This window comes from Mesocricetus auratus, unplaced genomic scaffold, assembly GCF_017639785.1.
Source record: "Mesocricetus auratus isolate SY011 unplaced genomic scaffold, BCM_Maur_2.0 Super-Scaffold_15014, whole genome shotgun sequence".
NCBI classification, from domain to species: Eukaryota; Metazoa; Chordata; class Mammalia; order Rodentia; family Cricetidae; genus Mesocricetus; species Mesocricetus auratus.
Window position 1 is genome coordinate 17426689 of NW_024429186.1, and position 20823 is coordinate 17447511.

At 39.4% G+C, this 20823-nt stretch overlaps 1 protein-coding gene across 2 annotated transcripts in view; it reads right to left on the reverse strand.

Annotated features, from left to right (window-relative positions):
• Positions 1–20823, reverse strand: part of LOC110340584 (cation channel sperm-associated protein subunit beta) — a 115869-nt gene that overhangs the window by 39758 nt on the left and 55288 nt on the right. The window contains exons 15-17 of one of the 2 annotated variants that reach the window (XM_040743361.1): positions 14744–14898; positions 7675–7829; positions 2969–3186 (exon numbers count right to left, since the gene is read on the reverse strand). In XM_040743361.1, coding sequence (XP_040599295.1) covers positions 2969–3186; positions 7675–7829; positions 14744–14898 — 528 coding nt within the window. The remainder of the gene's footprint in view (positions 1–2968; positions 3187–7674; positions 7830–14743; positions 14899–20823) is intronic. The other variant, XM_040743360.1, reaches the window with a different exon arrangement.

Here is a 20823-nt window from a genome sequence, read left to right on the forward strand (position 1 = left end):
TCATTGAACACAAAGAAGTCAAGCTGGTACTTAACTAGAACTTTCATGCCTACTGATTCCTGATTGTGTTACTAGAAGGTACTCTGCATGAATGCTACCAGAGGAGAAAGTTTATTATCAACACAGCTACAGATCCTGTGATAATTGGCTAACACGCACACACACACAAAATCAGTGGTATTTTCATAGACTTTTTGTCTTACTTTTCCTTGTTTTGGAATATTAAAAAACTCTTATTGGTCTTTTGTTTTTATATCTTGGTTTCTGTTTTGTGGGGGAACATTGTGTGTTGGTTGTTTGTTTTTAGGGGGAACACAAAGTTGCTAGTATAGAGTGCTAGGGAAGATTTGGGAAGAAATGTGTGCAGAGGAAACTTGATCAAAATACATTTTATGATTTTTTCAATACAAAGATAAACAATATAGGTTCTTGCTATGTAGTTGAGGCCACTTCTAATTCATGACTCCCCTGTCTCAGAACCCCAAGTGCTAGAGATCAGGAGTGAATGACCTTGTGGCATTCATATTTACTATTGTTCTTATTCCTCTGCTTTTACCTCTCTCTTTGTGGGCTGTAGATTGAATCCAGAATCTTGTTCATGCTTGGCTTGACAGGGTACAGGTTTGACAATTGGCAACATAATAGGAACCTAAAGTTTGACATGATCTCCCACCCCATGACTTGCCTTTGACTGGCTTCTCTGTTTTTCTTTGTGGCCCATCTATATCACCTGCCTAGTCACAAAGACAAAATGATCTTGTTAAACTCAAATCAGACCAGTCATTTTCCAGTAAATCCCTCTAATGGCATCCCAGTTACTCAGAGTAAATCCTAAATCCTTCACTAAATTAAAATGGTTTTAATTATGTATAGTTATGTGTATTTGTGTATATGTGTATAGGTGCCTTCAGAGAGCCAAGACATTGAATCCCCTAGAATTGGAGTTCCGGGCTGTTCTCAGTGCCTGAGGTTGGTGATGGGAACTGAACTTGGGTCTCCCACAAAAGCTGTATATACATTTAATTATTGAGCTACCTATCTAGCCCCAAACCCTATCAACTTCTGTTGTGTAACTGTCAGATAATAATTAGAAATAGAAACATCCTTTATGACAAGAGATTCAAATTCTTTTTTTGTTTGTTTGTTTGTTTTTTGAGACAGCATTTCTCTGTGTAGTCCTGGTTTTCCTGTAACTCACTGTGTAGACTAGGCTCACAGAGATTTTCCTGTCACTGCCTCAAGAGTTCTAGGACAGTTTATGCTAGAGAGGATGTGGAGAAAGGGAAACACTCCTCCACTGCTGGTGGAAGTGCAAACTCGTACAAATCAATATGGCAGTTCCTCAGGAAAATGGGAATCAGTCTACCTCAAGATCCAGCAATTCCACTTTTAGGCATATACCCAAAAGAGGCACATTCACACAACAAGGACATCCGTTCAACTATGTTCATAGCAGCATTATTTGTAATAGCCAGAACCTGGAAGCAACTTAGATGCCCATCAACTGAAGAATGGATGAAGAAAATATGGTACATTTACACAATGGAGTACTACTCAGCAGAAAAATAAAACAAAAACAATGTAATCTTGAAATTAGCAGGCAAATGAAAGGAACTGGAAGAAACCACCCTGAGTGAATTAACCCAGTCACAAAAAGACAAACATGGTATGTACTCACTCATATATGGATTTTAGACATAGATCAATGGACTACCACTCTACAATCCACACCATCAGAGAAGCTAGGAAACAAGGAGGACCCTAAGAGAGACAAAAATGGTCTCCTGGAGAAAGGAAAAGAGGCAAGATCTCCTGAGGCAATTGGGAGAAGGGAGAAGACGAGGACATGAGAGAGCCTGAAGACTAAGTCAGGAGAAAAATAGAGAGCAAGAAAAGAGATACCATAATAGAGGGAGCCATTATCTGGAGATATGGATCAGAGGTTAATACTATTTACTGCTCTTGCAGAGGACACAGGCTCAGTTCCCTCTTCTACAAACAGGCTCACTGCAATCTGCAACGCATAGGGTCCTGCACACACATGGTGCACATGAACTCACACTAGCTCACACATATACACATGAATAAATAAATATTTTAAAAGATAACTTTCAGAGTTAATGATGAATATGAGTACTTAATTTGGTATTTCTTGGTATTTTTAATTTCTAGTGCTGTTCCTATCAAAATATTACATTGTTGCTTTGATCTTAGAATGAATCTAATCAAATGATTTTTTCTGCATACAGTGTCAGCATCATCATTTATTGACTTTCAAAGTCTGTGTTAACTTTGCTAGAATGAGAAGCTACAAAGCCATTTAAAAAGTGCATGTTAATTTCATGTCTCTTTGTCCTGATCAGAGCCTGTGAATGTGCACAACAGTGCTGCCTGTTCAAACCTAGGAACCCACATTTTTCTTTGGGGCTGTTTCTTATCATTTATTTTAGTAATGAAATGTGACCTTCAAATGTAATTACTGAAATATTTTGTGGGTATTTAAGCTGTGAAGAGCAAAGAAACTTGGGAGTATCATGAGAGACCATCATGAGAGAAAGAGCTAATATGGACTAGAAAGTTAACATTATGTATGAAAAACTAAGTCGAGAACCATGAAGAGTAAAGATAGAGTTAGAATGAGAAAGAATAGAGAACGCAGAGAATGTAACAAAGAACATCATGAGAACAACAAGAGAGAATAAAGAAGGAATCCATCAGAGTAGGTGGGACTGTATTTTCTTCTAATCCCCTCAGATAAAGTCTTTGTTTGCCCTATGCTGTGGACTTTCTCTTTGAGCCCTGTCAGCAGCCTGGAAGCTGGTTCTTCCTGGGCTACTGCAATATATAAGGATTTAGGTTCAATCTTCAGCAACACACACACACACACACACACACACACACACACACACACACACACACTAGAGGAGCGTGAAGTCTTCTCAAAAGGTAACTTTTTATTTTTTGTAACCATTAGAAATAGATTTTTTATACTTACCTTGTGTTGTAATATTAATGTGGTAGAAAAAGTTTCCAGTATATGAAATAGAAAGAGAACCAAAAATACATGTGGTGGTCATGTGGCTATCTACTGGAAAAGGTTTTATTACTTCTGTGAGAACCGAGGTCTTAAATCCCAAAGGATCATTGGCATGTACTAATAATTTTTTGATGTAAGCTTCTCCACCACTATAAAAGAAATCAACAGACATTAAAAAATGGATATCCCAGTAGCTTAAATAAGCAGGCATATTAACATATAATTTACAAATAAAATATTCCAGTACTAAGATTTATGATAGTAACATACCAGCTAACAAATGATTATTTAGTCAGTTGTTCAAGGATTTTAGTTGTTAACAAAATGCTTATAAACATAAATTTTTGCACTTAAAATGGGCAGATTATTTATTATCTAACATTTATCTATTGTCTGTCATTGATCTATCTACTTAACTACTATCTATCATCTATTATCTATCTACCTATCTATCTATCTATCTATCTATCTATCTATTATCTATCTACCTATCTATCTATCCATCTATCATCTAGCTAGCTAGCTATCATCTTTTTAGTGCTGTTGTCAAACCTAGAACTTCATCAATGTTAGCCAAATGCTCTACTTCTGATCCACACCCCCATCCTATAAATACTTTTAAATGTCAGAGTTCAGTAGAGATGATATTTGAATGAAATAGATGCTATTATTATTGTAAATTAAGACAAATTTCATAGAAAGCAATTTTATACTTCACAATTGAATGAAAAAATTAAAAAATTAAAAAATGGGGATATGACTGCTCCTAGGTATGATGCAGAAGATATATTGTAGATAAGAGGTAGAGAATAATCAGAGTCATCCAGAAGGGTCAAGACTGAAAATAGCTATGAAAGGAGAGTGGAAAGTGAGAAGAAAAGAAACTCAGCACACAGAGTAAGGTAAAGTAGAGAGGTCTAGTAATCCCAGCACTGTGGAGATGTGTTCAGACACAGAGAGAGAGAGAGAGAGAGAGAGAGAGAGAGAGAGAGAGAGAGAGAGAGAGAGAGAGAGAGAGAGAGGGAGAGAGAGAGAGAGAGAGAGAGAGAGAGAGAGAGAGAGAGAGAGAGAGAGAGTTCAATTATCAGGCCTATATATGAAATATTCTTAAAAGGGCAGAGGTAAAAAATGTTCCTCCCCACAAATATATTCATAATAATTGACTGCATGAGTAGCTATTTTCCCAAGGACATAGAGTAAATTTCAATGAATTTCCAAAAGCAAACTTTCAAAGCACAGAAAGTGACGATCCTAAGATTTTTTCTATGAAACAATATTCATAAGGTTTTATAATCTAACAGACCATAAAATATTTCAAGGGCAAAAATATATGTGAAAAAATGTAACTTTATTTTTAATACAGATGCTAAATTTCTAAATGTTAGCAAACTAAGTCCATACATATATGATAAACAACACAAAATGACCAAGGCAATATTTTTAAATCCACAATATCACTCATGATATTCATCAAAATAAAACGAGAAAATTGGGTGGATTAGCTCAACGTATGTTTAAAAAGATAAAAACCCAAATTACCAAATCTCTGGCAATTGTGAGCTGCCTGCTGCATGACTAGTAACTAAACCTGGATGCCAGGAAGAGCAGGGGGAGCTCTTAATTACTGAGCTATCTCTCCAGCATCATCTACCTTTTGGGGGGCAGGTGCAGGGTCTCTCAGTGAAAGTAGAGATTACAAATGGACTAGACTTACTGGTCAGTGAGACTGTGGGGTTCTCCTGCCACTGCCTCCCAGACCTGGGATCTAAGGTATACCATTGCATGCCAGGTTTTCATATGAGTGCTGGAGTTGTCACCTCAGACCCTCATGCTTATTCAGCAAGTTCCTTACTCAAGGATCCATCTCTCCAGCCAGCAAATTATAAATCAGTTAACAAGAAAAAAATTTTAAAGGGTTAAAACCTGTAGAAAAATCATGTTATGGTGAAATGTTTAAACTGTTCTTTTAAAAAAATCAGGAGCAACAAGGAAGACATATCTTCTACTTAAGATATTTATTATTAGGCCTGCACACTGTCATAGGAAAAAGCTTAATATGCTAAGAAATATTTAAAAAGAAACAAACTATTTGCAGGAGATATGATTATTTACTTAGAAGTGTATCCATGCCTACTAGGAATATCGAAAGGAAAGCACCAAAAATTTTACAAGAATTTAGCAAATACAGGATTATGATACAAGCTTTTGCTTTTGTTTCAATTACAAGAAAAGAAAATATCAACTCATCTCTTTCCTTATGGCCATTAGATAGACATAACTGGACTATGATTTGTGCCCACCAAGACTCATGCTGAGGGTTTCTTCCTCCACATAGAGGTGCTGTGCAGTGGAGGCCAGTGGAGAGGTGATGTTTGTTTTTGGTTGTCAATTGACTACATTTGTGATCAACTAAAACCCAAGTGACTGGGTACCAGTGAGGGACTTTTTTGTTAATTAAATAATTTGAAGTGAGCAGACTCACTTTAAAATCTGGATCTTTGAAGATGAAGATACACCTTCAATCAGGGCCAAACCTTCTGGTTGCAGCCTTTAGAAAGAACAGGGAAGAAAAAAACTTTAGCTGTTTGCCTGCTTGCTCTTGTTCTCACTGGCAAGTCCATTCCTTCCTGGCATTATAGTCTACACTTTTGGGATTCTGGAATACACTGAAGACCAGCTGAGACACCCAGCCTTTTAGGCTGAAAAACATACTGGATTATTGAACCTTCCCCTGCTAGATTGATGGAGTAGCTGCACACAGCCAGTTCACCATTCTAACACCTCCCCCCATTCTATAAGTTGTGTTCCTCTAGAGATCACTGACTAATATATATGTTTCTCTTATTGGTTGATGAATAAAACATTGTTTGGACAATGAGTCAAGAAGATAGTCAGGACTAGGACAAGAAGAATTCTGGGAAAGGGAGGCAGAGAGAACCCACCAAAGACGGATGACATGTAGCTCCAAAGGAGTTAGAGGTCCGAACCCTTCTCTGGTAAGATAATAACATGTGGATTAATAGAAATGGGCTAATAATTAAGACAGAACTAGCCAATAAGAAGCCCTAGCCCTCCGTCAATAGTTTTATAATTAATATAGCATCCTTGTGTTTATTTGGAACTGAAGGGGCTGTAGGACCACACTGGAAAGCAACCTTCAGCAACAATGTTTGCATCATGGGAGTACAGCCCTGTCTTGAGAATGAAATAGTTATGAGGAGACATTAGTTTTCTGTTTCTTGAACATCCAGTTGTCCATCTATCTACCTTCCACCATCAAGTAATTTTGCTGCCCTGATCACAGTTAGAAATTTTAGCTTGGATATTTTAGTGGCTGGACTCAAAAGCCCATACAAAACTCTTTTATCTATAAATCATCCAGTTTCAAGTATTCTTTAATAGCAATGTATTCTTTAATAGCCAATGTTTTAGTCTGGAAATTCTGGAGCACTTGAGCAAAGGGACTTGATACTCAGTGAAAGCCCCATGGCTTCCCTGTGAAAGTTTATGACAAAGACTGGGGCAAGACAGTGACTAGAGACAGTGGCAGCACAGGCAACCTTGAAGAATCAGAGAACAAGAAGAAGCAGGCTACCACATCACTTGAGTCTCTGAAATTTGTTTCATGGAAAGCACAGAAGATTGGGTATCAGAAACTTACAAACAGGCTTCAAACAGTCACTCAGTGCTGTCTAAGGATTTTCCCTCTCAAACTCTGCCTTCATCATCCCACTGCCCTTCTTCCCTAGGAAGAGAAAGCTGCAAGCAATTGTATAATAAAACAAAGACAGTTCTCTGTAGTGCACAGGCCAATACACTTTACAGAAGAGGGAAGTATAACATAACTCTTGACCCACTAAAGAGCATCAGCAACATGTCCTTTTCCTAAATTTCTAAGCAACCAATTAAGCAGAATTATTCTCCAGCAAGATGGCACAGTAGTTGAATTCCTGTGGGTTGTCCTCTGATCCCACATGTGGCATGAGCACACACACACACACACACACACACACACACACACACAGTGAGAGTAAATATTAAAAAAAGAAAAATACTTATTAAGGCACTTGAGAAAGATAAATACATCCCATTCACAAACTAATTGCAGACAAAAAGCAGAATTTGGTTGCTTTAAGATATATTAAGATAAAACTTCTGTTAAGAGACCTTCTTTCCCCTCCTTTAAGGAAACCTGAGAAACTCAATCAAATATTCACATAGATAATCAAAAGCCAGAGACATCCATTAAGAGGTAGAGACAGGGAGATTTCAGGGAGGTCAGACTCTAGCCTGGTCAACCTAGAAAGTTCTAGGCCAGCAAAGATTATATAGTGATAATCTGTCTTAAAAATGTATTTTGCCACTGGGCGTTGGTGGCACACGCCTTTAATCCCAGCAGAGGCAGAGGCAGGTGGATCTCTGTGAGTTCGAGACCAGCCTGGTCTACAGAGCAAGTTCCAGGACAGCCTCCAAAACAATACAGAGAAGCCCTGTCTCGAAAAACCAAAAAAAAATGTATTTTTCCAAGAAAGACATTAAAAACTTCTTAAACCAAGAAAATCCTCAAAAAGTAGGTTAAAATTTGAATCTGAAAACCTGCATGTTTACTAAATAATTCTGAGCAACTCTTTAATTACCTGTGCTTTATCACTTTCCCAAGATGCATATTTTCGAACTTCCTTCTGTATAGGTTGTAGCTAGGATCAGTCAGAGGTACATACGCAAAGAAAATCATCTCTTTGGGAGAGATATACTGTGGAGCTAGTGCAGTATTAAACCCCAAATCAGGAGGCTGAAATTAGAGAAAAGGAAATATTGCATGTTGAATGTCTGATGCTGCAATTATAATGCAATTCAAATATCAAGTGTGTTTCCCCTTCACATCAAAATGATACTGCTTTACTTGTTGATTGGAGTCATATAACTACATGCTCTTTGACATCTTTGTGTGTGTGTGTGTGTGTGTGTGTGTGTGTGTGTGTGTGTGTGTTGGGGGTTGTGGACACTGGGTTTTATTCATCAAGTACTGCCTCCAACAAACATTTTCTGTCATGTTTTCCTCCCAGTGTTTGAATTTTGGGTACTCACCAAGAATGAAAGAGATAGGGAAATAGGGTGGTTAAATGGACAATACTGAATCAGTTGCCTCAGTGAAAAGCCTGATTCTAATCCCCCAATATAATTTACTCTCTGTGTGCCTTCCCTCCCTCCTAAGGAAATAAGGACAGATAGTTGTTACAAAATGAAGAGTTCACAGCCATGCCCAAAGCATAGTAAGAGGTACTGATGGCTTTTTTTTTTCAGAGAGGATGCATGTGTCATTTTTAGAGAGAAAGAAATAAAGTTGTTGAATCAGAGTTCTTCAAATTTATCCTGAGTATAAGAATCCCTGTAGTTTCTCCATCTTAACAATTTCAACATTCACTAAAGGGAACTAGGCCACTTTCTACAAAACTGTGACATTAGTGAAATTCTGACATGACTACTTTGTGAGGTTATGTCTAGCAGACATCTACTTTGTACATTTGCAGAATCCAGACTCCAGCTCAGAGAACATGCTGGCATCTCCCCTCATGGAATTCCTCTCTTTACTTCGAGTGCATGTCTCAGAAAGAGGATACAAAAACATCTTCCTCTCCACCTGTAGCAGTGGCCTGGTATACAGATTGATCTTTTAACTAAATATACTTTAATATATTTATTCAAATCATAAGTGTTTAAGTGCCTTCCTTCTGTGCTAGTTTACTCTCTAGTGCTGACCATAAACAACTAGGGGAGGAAGTGCTTATTTCAGATTGTAGCTTATAGTCCACCAGGAAGGAAAATTAAGGAACCTGGAGGCAGGAAATGAAGCAGAAGCCATGTAAGAATGCTTCTTGCTGTGACTGCCCACATTAATCAGCAATCAAGAAAATGCCTCAGAGACTTGGCTCCAAGCAAGTCTGATGTAAGCAATTCGTCAAAAGACATGATTCTTCCCAGATGTATCTGTTTGTGTCAAGTTGACAAAACCCAGCCAACACAGCTTGCATACATGTGCCACATATGTGTACTTACTGCTTTTAGAGGTAATAAACCTGTATTGGATAATCTAGAGCTGTAATTATGGATGGTTTAGTCACCATGTGAGTTCTGAATACCAAGTTCTGGTCCTCTGTATGAGTGGCAAATGCTCTCAGGCACAGAGATACTCCTCTAGGCTTGGACTGACCTTTAAAGAGATCCATTGTTTTTTCTATTTTCTTTAAGACAAATGACAGTTTCACCATATCCTAACGAAAGACATTTTACTCTTGCCTGCTTTCTTAATGAGTATTTGTTTTCTTTCTTTTTATTTTACTGAATGAGTTTTTTTTGTTTTTTTGAGACAGGGTTTCTCCATATTTTCTTGGAGGCTGTCCTGGAACTCTCTCTGTAGACCAGGCTGGCCTCGAACTCACAGATATCTGCCTGCCTCTGCCTCCAGAGTGCTGGGATTAAAGGCATGCCCCTCCAACACCTGGCTTGAATGAGTATTTTTTAATTTAGTAACATAAGTTAGGAATAGATAGAACTGAGGTCGCATGGTCTTAACACAATTTTAAAATTTTAATTACATTTGTGTGTGCATATATATATATATATACATACACATACATACATAAACATACATATATACATACACATACATACATACATACATACATACATACATACATACATATGAATGCACATACCCCTGTGTGTGGAGGTCACAGCACAACTTGCAGCAGTTCTTCCCTCCCACCATGGGAGTTTCAGGAATCAAACTCAGGTGCTCAGGCATGGTAGCGGTACCTGAACCCACTGAGACATCACGCAAGCCCCACCAGTTGGGACAAGGTCTCCCTCTGAAGTCTAGGCTAGCCTCAAACAGTCATTTATACCCTTGCCTCAGTTTCCCAAGTCTGGGATTATTGGTATATGCCACCATGTTGTTTTCCAAAGATTTATTTCCCCCAGAACTGGAGATTTCCAAGGACACTAGCTGAGAGCAGTGCCATTATACTGCAAAAACACATTCCCTCCCTAAACTTCCCAACTCTCAGATATTACCTTTACATAAATGAATTTAACAGTAAGTTTTTTTGTTGTTTTTTTAAAGCACTTCTAGCCCAGTGTGGTACACACACCTATAATCTAAGCTACTGGGATGTTGAAATTGGAGTATTTTGAGCTCTAAGGTAGCCTTGTCAAACTACAGACTCTAACTCAAGAAACAAAAGAATATTGTACAAGAGTTCTACCTATAGAAATACAGGTAGCATGGGCAAAGACAGTCCTGGCACAAAACATTCCTAACATATGCTTCTGCCTTTGTACTCTAAAACCTGGGAATTATATATGAACTAGGTCCTGAAAGCCTTAACATTTCCCAAACATTCAATAAACCCCAATAGCTCTTATCACATACTTAATTCACACTAATTATGAATTTAGTCTTGTTTACCCACCTCGTATCAGTTGTAGCAGGCAGCTTATAAGACCACTTCTCAGCTCAAACAATCTTATCCCCATATTTGATTAGATATGGTGGAGAAAACACATTTCAAACTCAAAGGACTCACACCAAAGGCCAGAGTTTTCCATCTATTTGTTATATACGCACACTTCACAGGTATTTTTTAAAAGAAGTTTGTATGCTTCATAAGACAGTACAAATTAGCTACAATCTGCTAGCTACACATTAGGGCATTAACACAGCCCATGATTTTTGCCCTTAAATAGGCAACTGTGCTACTCCAACTCTCTGAAAAGAGATTTTTCTCAACTCATTTCTTTTGTCCCAGGAATCTTCTCTTCTGGGCTCATATTGCTTTTTGACCTTTTGACTAAGATCAAGTGTGGACCTGAGCCCACAAGCCCACGCTTTATCTCATTTATCTATTTCAGGTTCAGCTCAAAGAGGGAGCTCTGAGGCTTCACTTCTTCATTTTCATATCTACTTCAGCAGCGTTCCCTGGTTCACCTATTCTTCTCAGAAGCATCTTGTTTACAGGTAGAATCTCTTCTCCCGAAAACCTTTAACACTGATCGCAGACTAGGATGTTTGCATAATCAATTGTGTGGCCAAGAATTGCTGCATCTGTTCCAGGACATCTCTCTGCATCTCTACTGCCATGTGATGCAATCATGGTCTGAACTATTATACATAACAGCATTCTGAAACATCAGCATAATGTTATACTGAAACTTGGCTATGCTACAGATCAGCCCATTTTCAATGCTTTTCTTAATTGTTGACAAATCCATAGGTCTCTACCCAATGCTATATAGCCAGGTGCTATGTCATCTGTAACAGGTTGCTGAAACACATTGGCATATCTATGATTTGCTGCAGCCCTCCATTCAAGTACATGGCTTTCCTCCATATTTTTTGAGCCTGAATTGCTTCTTGATCTTCACTGCACACAGAGGTCTGTGAAGAGACAAGGCTGCTTGGGATAGAGTCTGCCAGTGTATGTGACTGCAGTGTGGCATTATTTATACTAAAGCCATCATCACTTTTGTTCACAGAGGGTTCTATATCCATCTCAGACAGATAGTCTTCTCCTTGGTCTTCTTCCTCAGGCTCCTCTAGGCTAGCTACTTCACTGACTCCATCTTCTTTCCCCTCCTCACCTGGAGTATCATTTATCTGGCTTCCAAAAATAGTCCCTGATTCTTCTTTCAATGAGTCTGACATTTCAAACTTGTGTTGAGTCTCTGCCTCTAAAGGAGCTTCAATAGGATTTGAGCCATGTGATGCTTTCAGGTGATACCTCTGTCCTCACAGTTGAAAGTGGTATCTCATCGCCTTTCCCACTGGATCCGTCTGTTTCACAAATCTCTCCAGCTGCAGAACTTCTAGGTTCTCCATCTAAGTTTTGACTCCTGAGTTCTGGTGGCTCCATACTTGAGACTAGAACAACTTCATCTGCGATCTCAGCTCCTGACATGTCTGGCTCTGACTCTGCAGCTTCCCCCTTAATCTCAGCACCCGACTCCCTGATGTGTACCACTTCATGCTTTCCTTTGTTTTCTGTTTTCTCAACGTCTAGCTGCTCTTGATTTGACTGGCATCTCTGTGCTTGTCCCGCTCCTGCTGGATAGGGTGCTCCCAAGGGCCAGGCAGAGACTGTAGCTCATCATTTTCTTTACAGAATGATAGTGCTGCTTCCACAGATCCCATATCCAGCACTTCAGGATCATCATCAACCTTGTCCTTAATGATGGCAGTGAAGTCTTCAACTGTTTCAAAGTCCAACTCTGTAAAGGGAAGCTTTTTCCTTGAGAGAAGCCTTCCTGCCAGCCTGGTTCTAGAGCCGCATCAGTCCCAAATAAACACACAGGAGGCTATATTAATTATGAAGCTGTTGGCCTTGCTTGTTTCTTACTGGCTAGCTCTGACTTAAGTATTTATCCCATAATTGTTAATCTAAGTATTTCTCTTACCAGAGAATAGTTTCGGGCTTCCTACCCCATGGCGTTACATCTTGACTCTCTGTGTTTCTCCTTCCCAGAGTCCTCCTGGACTCCTAGTCCCACCTATCTAGATTCCTATTGGCCAGCAGTGCTTTATTGACATATACACAGGACTTCCCCAACACAACTATTTACCTGTGTAAGACACAGCCATGTCCATATTCTTGGCCAGATCTAAATCTTCCTTCCCATCATGCTTGGAGGCTTTGACCCACCAGGAACCTCTGCTACTCTTCTTTGATAGAATTAATGATCATGGAGATTTCACTGCTATCCATGGAAACAGTCACAGTATGTGGATCCCTGACAGCTTCCAGGGGAACACAGATTTCAAGCTGATTCACTGGAGCTACACTTTCAGCAGTGAAGACAGCTGGAGCAGAGGGTGGTGTTGGCAGCACAGGCATCATGGCAATGGTAGCCTGGGACACAGACTCTACAGGGGGTGGAACAAGTTTAACTGGAGTCTCACTGGCAACAGTAGTGAAGGAAGGAAGAGGAGTGGTGAACTGTGTAGAAGCAGCTTCTAAAAGCTATTAAATAGTGGGAGCACTCAAGGCAACAGGGGAGGCTGTCACAGTATTGTTTGTTGGCTGTATCTCCCCACCATATATCATGGAAAGAACACCACCTACCTCCAAGAGAATACCTGTGCTGTTCAGGTGGCCAGAAGCCACAGACATCTTATTCTCATTTACCAGTCTGGGGCTAGTAGGCAGGAGGATGCCTTTCTTCATGAGCTCTGACAGCAGAGGGGAGGAGTGTAGAGTTGCTTTCTGTCTAAGCATCTTTTTCTGGGGTGAATCATCTGTTGCTGAGGGCATGGGGCCTTTAAGGGTGCAGAGTCTGAAGAAAGGGTGTCAGGAATCCCAGGAAGTGAGGTGACTGGGGTACTCGGCAAAGTCCCAGGGGTTACCCCAGAGTTAGCCTCTTCCATGGTGGTTGGAGTCAAGTCTCACAGTTGGTAGCCTTCAAGGGGGTGTTTTCACTGCTTGCTGAGTATGCAGCATCTGTAGCCTTCCTTTTTACTTCAGCCTCTTCCTCCTCCAATTACTTCTTCATGGCAATGTCACTGCAAAGCTCATCTGGTCTGCTGTCAATGTGTCCAGCTTCAATTAGTTCTGCAGCTCTTGTTAGCCACCTGTATCTCTCCTGTGTTTCCTTTTTCACTTTCCTTAGTTCCTCAAATCTCTCAGCAGTCAATTTCTGAACAATAGCATATTCAACAGTTTCTACCACTTCTCCTTTTTCACCCCATTTCCACTTTGGAGTCTCAGTAGTCTCTAAGAGCTCGGAATACTGGGAAGCACAGTGTTTTTGAGGAAACCAGACTGGAGGCCGGCCAGGTTCTGCAAAAGGCTTGATTGCTCTAACTGATACCCAGTTCTGATCCCCACTCCTCACAGCAGAAGATGCTAAACACAACTTCTCTCTGATGGACCATGACTCTGTAGGGCCAGTACTCAGCAGCTTGTTGCCATTTTGGCTTCGACTTATTCCGAGGATTTATTTTCTATCTATGTGCCAGTAATAAATCCCCCTCTATATGTCTTCATAAATAGCACATTATACATTGTAATTATTAAAATATGCATCCCTTATCATCTGTGGTGGGCAGAAAAACTGTGCTCTATGTCAGGAATAACAAGGAATGAACTAGGGGGCAGAACTATTTAACATGGAAGGTGAAAGGCAAGTCAAAAGTCATATATCTTCAAGACCAACACTGGAAGGTAGAAAATAAACTCCACAAGGAGCTGAGTTGCTTGTAACAGATTTGTTCTGCTGTTAAATCTTGTATGACACCTGTGGGGCTCGGGAAAAGATTTTTGGAGGTGTTCGTGTTGTATACAAAGTTTTCCTTTGGCAAAGAGTGTTTGTCCGGATAGGTCTGGATATGGCTCAGCTGTTAAGAACACACACTTGCTATGGAAATGGACCTGCATTTGGTTTTCAGTGACCCCGCCAAGTGGTTGACAATTGCCCGTAACTCCAGCTTTAGGGTAGAACCAGCAGCTATAGCCTCCACAAACACCTGTCCTTATGCACACGTGCGTGCGCGCGCGCGCGCGCACACACACACACACACACACACACACACAATTTAAAAACCTTAAAAGGGTTTGTAATAAGGAAAACACCATTTCATTCATTGTCCTGCACATAGAAGGTGGCATCTGACTCAAAACAAGGCAAATAGTTTCAGTGCATCATGTTACTGACCTTTCCAAAAATCCGACTAGAAGTTTGAGAGCCCGAAGGTGATGAATTGGTGACAAAGCGTTCTGGAGTCAGTTTGTGTATGAATCCCAAGTGATCATAGTATACTGTGAAAACTTTATCACTCCATTTTCCACTCAGAGTGTATCTTGTCAATCCTGTTAGGAAACAAACAGAAATCTCTTGATATTGATATATTACACCTAGAAGAAATTTTATATTATACCTGTAAAATTTGTTATTTAAATTAAGGATGAGAGTAGGGCTCTGAGACTTGTAAGTTAGTAAAATACATGCTACTTTCTGTTACACCCTTGAAAAGTCTTTTACAGGTTCTCTTCATTACAGAACATCTTCACCAAAGTGGGCAGTAGAACAGAGCAAAGGGGTTGTCTAGTCAAGGGATATGGAAGAAAGGTGGTTTAGTCTTCCTGATAGTGTTGTCTCTTCGCCCAAACTGTCAAATTAGATTACTGTTTGTCCAGGATCTCTTGTGCTTCTGCATGGATTTCAATTTTTTTCTGTTTCTGTGATGAATAGAACCAGATTTCGACTGGTTCTGTAGATTGCTTTCGATAGGACAGCCTTATTCACAAGTGATTCTCACAATTCATAAGCATGGAAGTCTTTCTATTCTCTAGTGTTTTTCTCAACTGAATTCTTCAGTGTTTTAAAGTTTTCATTGTAGAGATCCTTCACATCCTTTGTTAGATTTATTACAACACATTTCACCAATAAGAGCTATGGTGAGGACAACAGGTCTTGCTTCTGGGCCTGTGTTCCAGTGCCTGGGGATTGCCTGGGAACTGCACAGAGCTTCCAATCCCGGCGGGAGACAAACACCCCAGACTCCAGGACTTCTCTCCCACCAACGAGACCAGGAAACCAGAGGAGCCAGGGAGACCAGGGGAACAGCTGTTCCAGTGGGATCAGAAGAAGAGATGGGAAAGAGACAATACAAAAACACACTCAACAACAGAAAAAAATTTGACACCACCAGATTCTAGAGACTCCACACCAGCAAGATTCCAACATTCCAATGCAAACAAAGCAGAAGAGAATGACCTTAAAACCACTTTCAAGAAAATGATAGAGACCCTAAAAGAGGATATAGGAAAATCCCTCAAAGAAATGGAAGAAAAAAACAATCCAAAAAATGCAAGAAATGGAAGAAAAAACAAACCAAAAAATGCAAGAAATGGAAGACAAAACAAACCAAAAAAGGCAGGAAATGGAAGAAGAAACTGACCAAAAAAGGCAGGAAATGGTAGAAAAAAACAAAGCAAAAAATGAAAGAAATGGAAGAAGAAACAAAACAAAAAAATGCAAGTAATGGAAGAAAAAGCAAACCAAAAAATGCAAGAAATGGAAAAAAAACAAACCAAAAAATTCATAAAAGGGAACAAATGGATGAAAAGATAAACCAAAAATTGCAAGAAAAATGCAAACACTGCAAGAACTGAAAACTGAAATAGAGACAATAAAAAAACAACCTGAAGAAAGGCAGGAAATAGAAAAGCTTGGCAAATGGTCAGGTACTACTGATACAAGCATTACCAACAGAATAGAAGAGATAGAAGAGAGAATCTCAACTGTTGAAGATACACTAGGAGAAATAGATTCATCAACCAAAGAAAACCTTCAGTCCAACAGATCCTTAACACAAAACATCCAGGAAATATGGGACACCATGAAAAGACCAAGCCTAAGAATAATAGGTATAGAAGAAGGAGAAGAAAACCACCTCAAAGGGGCAGAAAACATATTCAACAAAATCATAGAAGAAAACTTTCACAACCTTAAGAAAGACATACTAATGAAGGTACAAGAAGCTTACAGAACACCAAATAGAGTGGACCACAAAAAAAGTTCCCTCGCCACATAATAATCAAGACCCCAAATATACTGAATAAAGAAAGAATATTAAGAGCAGCTAAAAAGGTCAAGTAACATATGAAGGCAGACCTATCAGAATTACACCGAACTTCTTCATGGAAACTCGGAAAGCCAGAAGGTCCAGGATAGATATTCTACCAACACTAAGAGACCATGGATGCCAGCCCAGACTACTATACCCGGCAAAGCTCTCAATCACCATAAATGGAGAAAACAAGATATTCCATGACAAAACTAGATACATGTAATACGTATCCACTAACCCAGCCCTGCAGAAAATTTTGGAAGGAAAACTCCAACCCAAGGAAGTTAACTACAACCAGAAAAACATACGCATTAGAGAATCCCTCTCTACCAACAGCCAAAAGACAAAGGGGTGAAATTCCACACATAATTCCACCAACAACAACCATTGCAAATCTAAGAAGAATGAGCAATCAATGGTCATTAATATCCCTCAACATTAATGGCCTTAACTCACCGATAAAAAGACACAGGCTAGCAGAATGGATTTGAAGACAGAACCCTTCCTTCTGTTGCATACAAGAAACACACCTCACCCTCAAAGACAGACATTACCTGAGAGTTAAAGGTTGGGAAAAATTTTCCAATCAAATGGACCCAAGAAACAAGCAGGGGTAGCAATCCTAATATCTAACAAATTAGACTTTAAAATAAAATCAATCAAAAGAGATAAGGAGGTCATTACATACTCATCACAGGCGAACTCCGCCAAGATGAAGTGTCTATCCTGAACATCTATGCCCCAAATACAAAGGCATCCACATTCGTAAAAGAAACATTACTAAAACTTAAATCACATATAAAGACCCACACACCTATAGTGGGAGATTTCAACACACCACTCTCACCAATAGACAGGAATACCAGACAGAAACTCAACAAAGAACCAAAGGGTCTAATAGAAGTAATGACACAACTGGGATTAACAGACATCTATAGAACATTTCATCCACATAAAAAAGAATATACCTTCTACTCACCACCACATGGAACCTTCTCAAAAATCGACCACATCCTTGGCAACATATCAAACCTCAGCAGCTACCAATAAAAGCATCTTATCAGACCACCATGCTTTAAAATTAGGATTAAACAACAACACAAATTGCAGAAAACCTACAAACTCATGGAAATTGAATAATGCTCAACTGCAGCATTCCTTGGTCAAACAGGAAATAAAAAAAAGAAATTAAAGACTTCCTCGAATTCAATGACATTGAAGACACAATATACCCAAACCTATGGGACACTTTGAAAGCAGTGCTACGGGGGAAGTTCATAGCACTAAGTGCTCACATGAAGAAACTGGAGAATAGTTATAGGAGAGACTTAACTTTACAGCTGAAAGCTCTAGAACACAAAGAAGAAAACTCCCCCAGGAGGAGTAGATGCCAGGAAATAATCAAATTGAGGGCTGAAATCAATAAAGTAGAAACTAGGAAAACAATACAAAAAATCAATGCAACGAAGACTTGGTTCTTTGAGAAAATCAACAAGGTAGACAAACCTTCATCCAAACTTACCAAACAGCAGGGAGTGAACATGCAAATTAAAAAAAATCAGAAATGAAAAGGGGGACATAACAACGGACTCTGAGGAAATCCAGAGAATCATCAGGTAATACTTTGAAAACCTGTACTCCACAAAATTCGAAAATTTAAAGGAACTGGATGACTTCCTGGATAGCTATCACTTGCCAAAACTAAATCAACAAATAAGCAATTTAAATAGTCCTATAACCCCTATGGATATCGAAGCAGTCATCAAAAGTCTCCCAACCAAAAAAAGTCCAGGTCCAGATGGCCTCAGTGCAGAATTCTACCAGAAATTCAAAGAACAGCTTATACCAATTCTTCTCAAAGTGTTCCACACAATAGAAGCAGAAGGGTCCTTGCCAAACTCTTTCTATGAGGCTTCAATAACCTTGATCCCCAAGCCACACAAAGATACAACTAAGAAAGAGAACTTCAGACCAATATCCTTCATGAACATTGATGCAAAAATACTCAATAAAATACTGGCAAATCAGATCCAAGAACACATCAAAACAATCATTCACCACGATCAAGTAGGTTTCATCCCAGGGATGCAGGGATGGTTCAACATACGAAAATCCATCAACGTAATCTACCATATAAACAAGCTGAAAAACAAAAATCACATGATCATCTCACTAGATGCTGAAAAAGCCTTTGACAAAATCCAACACCCCTTCATGATAAAGGTCTTGGAGAGATCTGGGATAACAAGGACATACTTAAACATAATAAAAGCTATATACAGTAAACCAACAGCCAACATCAACTAAATGGACAGAAACTCAACGCAATTCCTCTAAAATCAGGAACAAAACAAGGCTGTTCACTCTCTCCACACCTTTTCAACATGGTACTTGAATTTCTAGCCATTGCCATACGACAACAAAGGGCGATCAAGGGGATACAAATTGGGAAGGAAGAGGTCAAACTTTCACTGTTTCCTGATGATATGATAGTTTACATCAATGACCCAAAGAACTCTACCAGGGAACTCTTACAGCTGATTAACACCTTCAGCAAAGTGGCAGGCTACAAGATCAACTCAAGAAAATCAGTAGCTCTACTATATACAGATGATAAAAGGGCTGAAAAAGAAATCAGAGAAACACCACCCTTTACTATTGCCACGAACAACATAAAATACCTTGGGGTAATGTTAACCAAACATGTGAAAGACCTGTATCGCAAAAAGTTTGAGTCTTTAAAGAAAGAAATAAAAGAAGCCCTCAGAAAATGGAATGATCTCCCATGCTCTTGGATAGGTAGGATCAATGTAGTAAAAATGGCAATCCTGCCAAAAGCAATCTACAGATTCAATGCAAGCCCCATTAAAATCCCAGCACAATTCTTCACAGACCCTGAAAGAACAATAATCAATTTTTTATGGAAAAACAAAAGACCCAGGATAGCCAAAACAACCCTGTTCAACAAGGCAACTTTCGGCGGCATCACCATCCCTGACCTCAAGCTCTATTACAGAGCTATAGTCCTGAAAACAGCTTGGTATTGGAACAAAAATAGACAGGTAGACCAATGGAATCGAATTGAAAACCCGGATATTAACCCACACACGTATGAACATCTGATCTTTGACAAAGAAGCTAAAAATATACAATGGAATAAAGAAAGCATCTTCAACAAATGATGCTGGCATAACTGGAGGCTGGCATGTAGAAGAATGCAGATCGATCCATGTTTATTGCCATGTACAAAACTTAAGTCCAAATGGATCAAAGACCTCAACATAAATCCAGCCACACTGAACCTCTTAGAAGAGAAAGTGGGTGGTACCCTTGAACGAATTGGTACAGGAGACAGCTTCCTGAACATAACACCACTAGCACAGACAGTGAGATCAACAATTAATAAATGGGACCTCCTGAAACTGAGAAGCTTCTGTAAGGCAAAGGAAACAGTCAGCAAGACAAAAAGGCAGCCCACAGAATGGGAAAAAATATTCACTAATCCCACATCTGACAGAGGGTTGATCTTCAAAATTTACAAAGAACTCAAGAAGCAAGTCTCCAAAACATCAAAGGATCCAATTAAAAAGTGGGGTACAGAACTAAATAGAGAATTTTCAATAGAGGAGTCTAAAATGGCTGAGAGGGACTTGAGAAAGTGCTCAACATCCTTAGCCATCCGGGAAATGCAAATCAAAACAACTCTGAGATACCACCTCACTCCTGTCAGAATGGCTAAAATCAAAAACACCAACGACAATTTATGCTGGAGAGGATGTCTTGAAAGGGGGACACTCCTCCATTGCTGGTGGGAGTGCCAACTGATTCAGCCACTTTGGAAATCAGTATGGAGATTCCTCAGAAAAATGGGAATAAACCTACCACAAGACCCAGCAACTCCACTCTTAGGCATATATCCAAAAGATGCCCATTCATACAACAAGGATGTCTGTTCCACTATTTGCAGCATTATTTGTATAGCCAGAACTGGAAGCAACCTAGATGACCCTCAACCGAAGAGTGGATAGAGAAAATGTGGTACATTTACACAATGGAGTACTATTCAGCAGAAAAAAAACAATGGAATCCTGAGATTTGCAGGCAAATGGATGACACTAGAAGAAACCATCCTGAGTGGGATAACCCAGTCACAAAAAGAGAA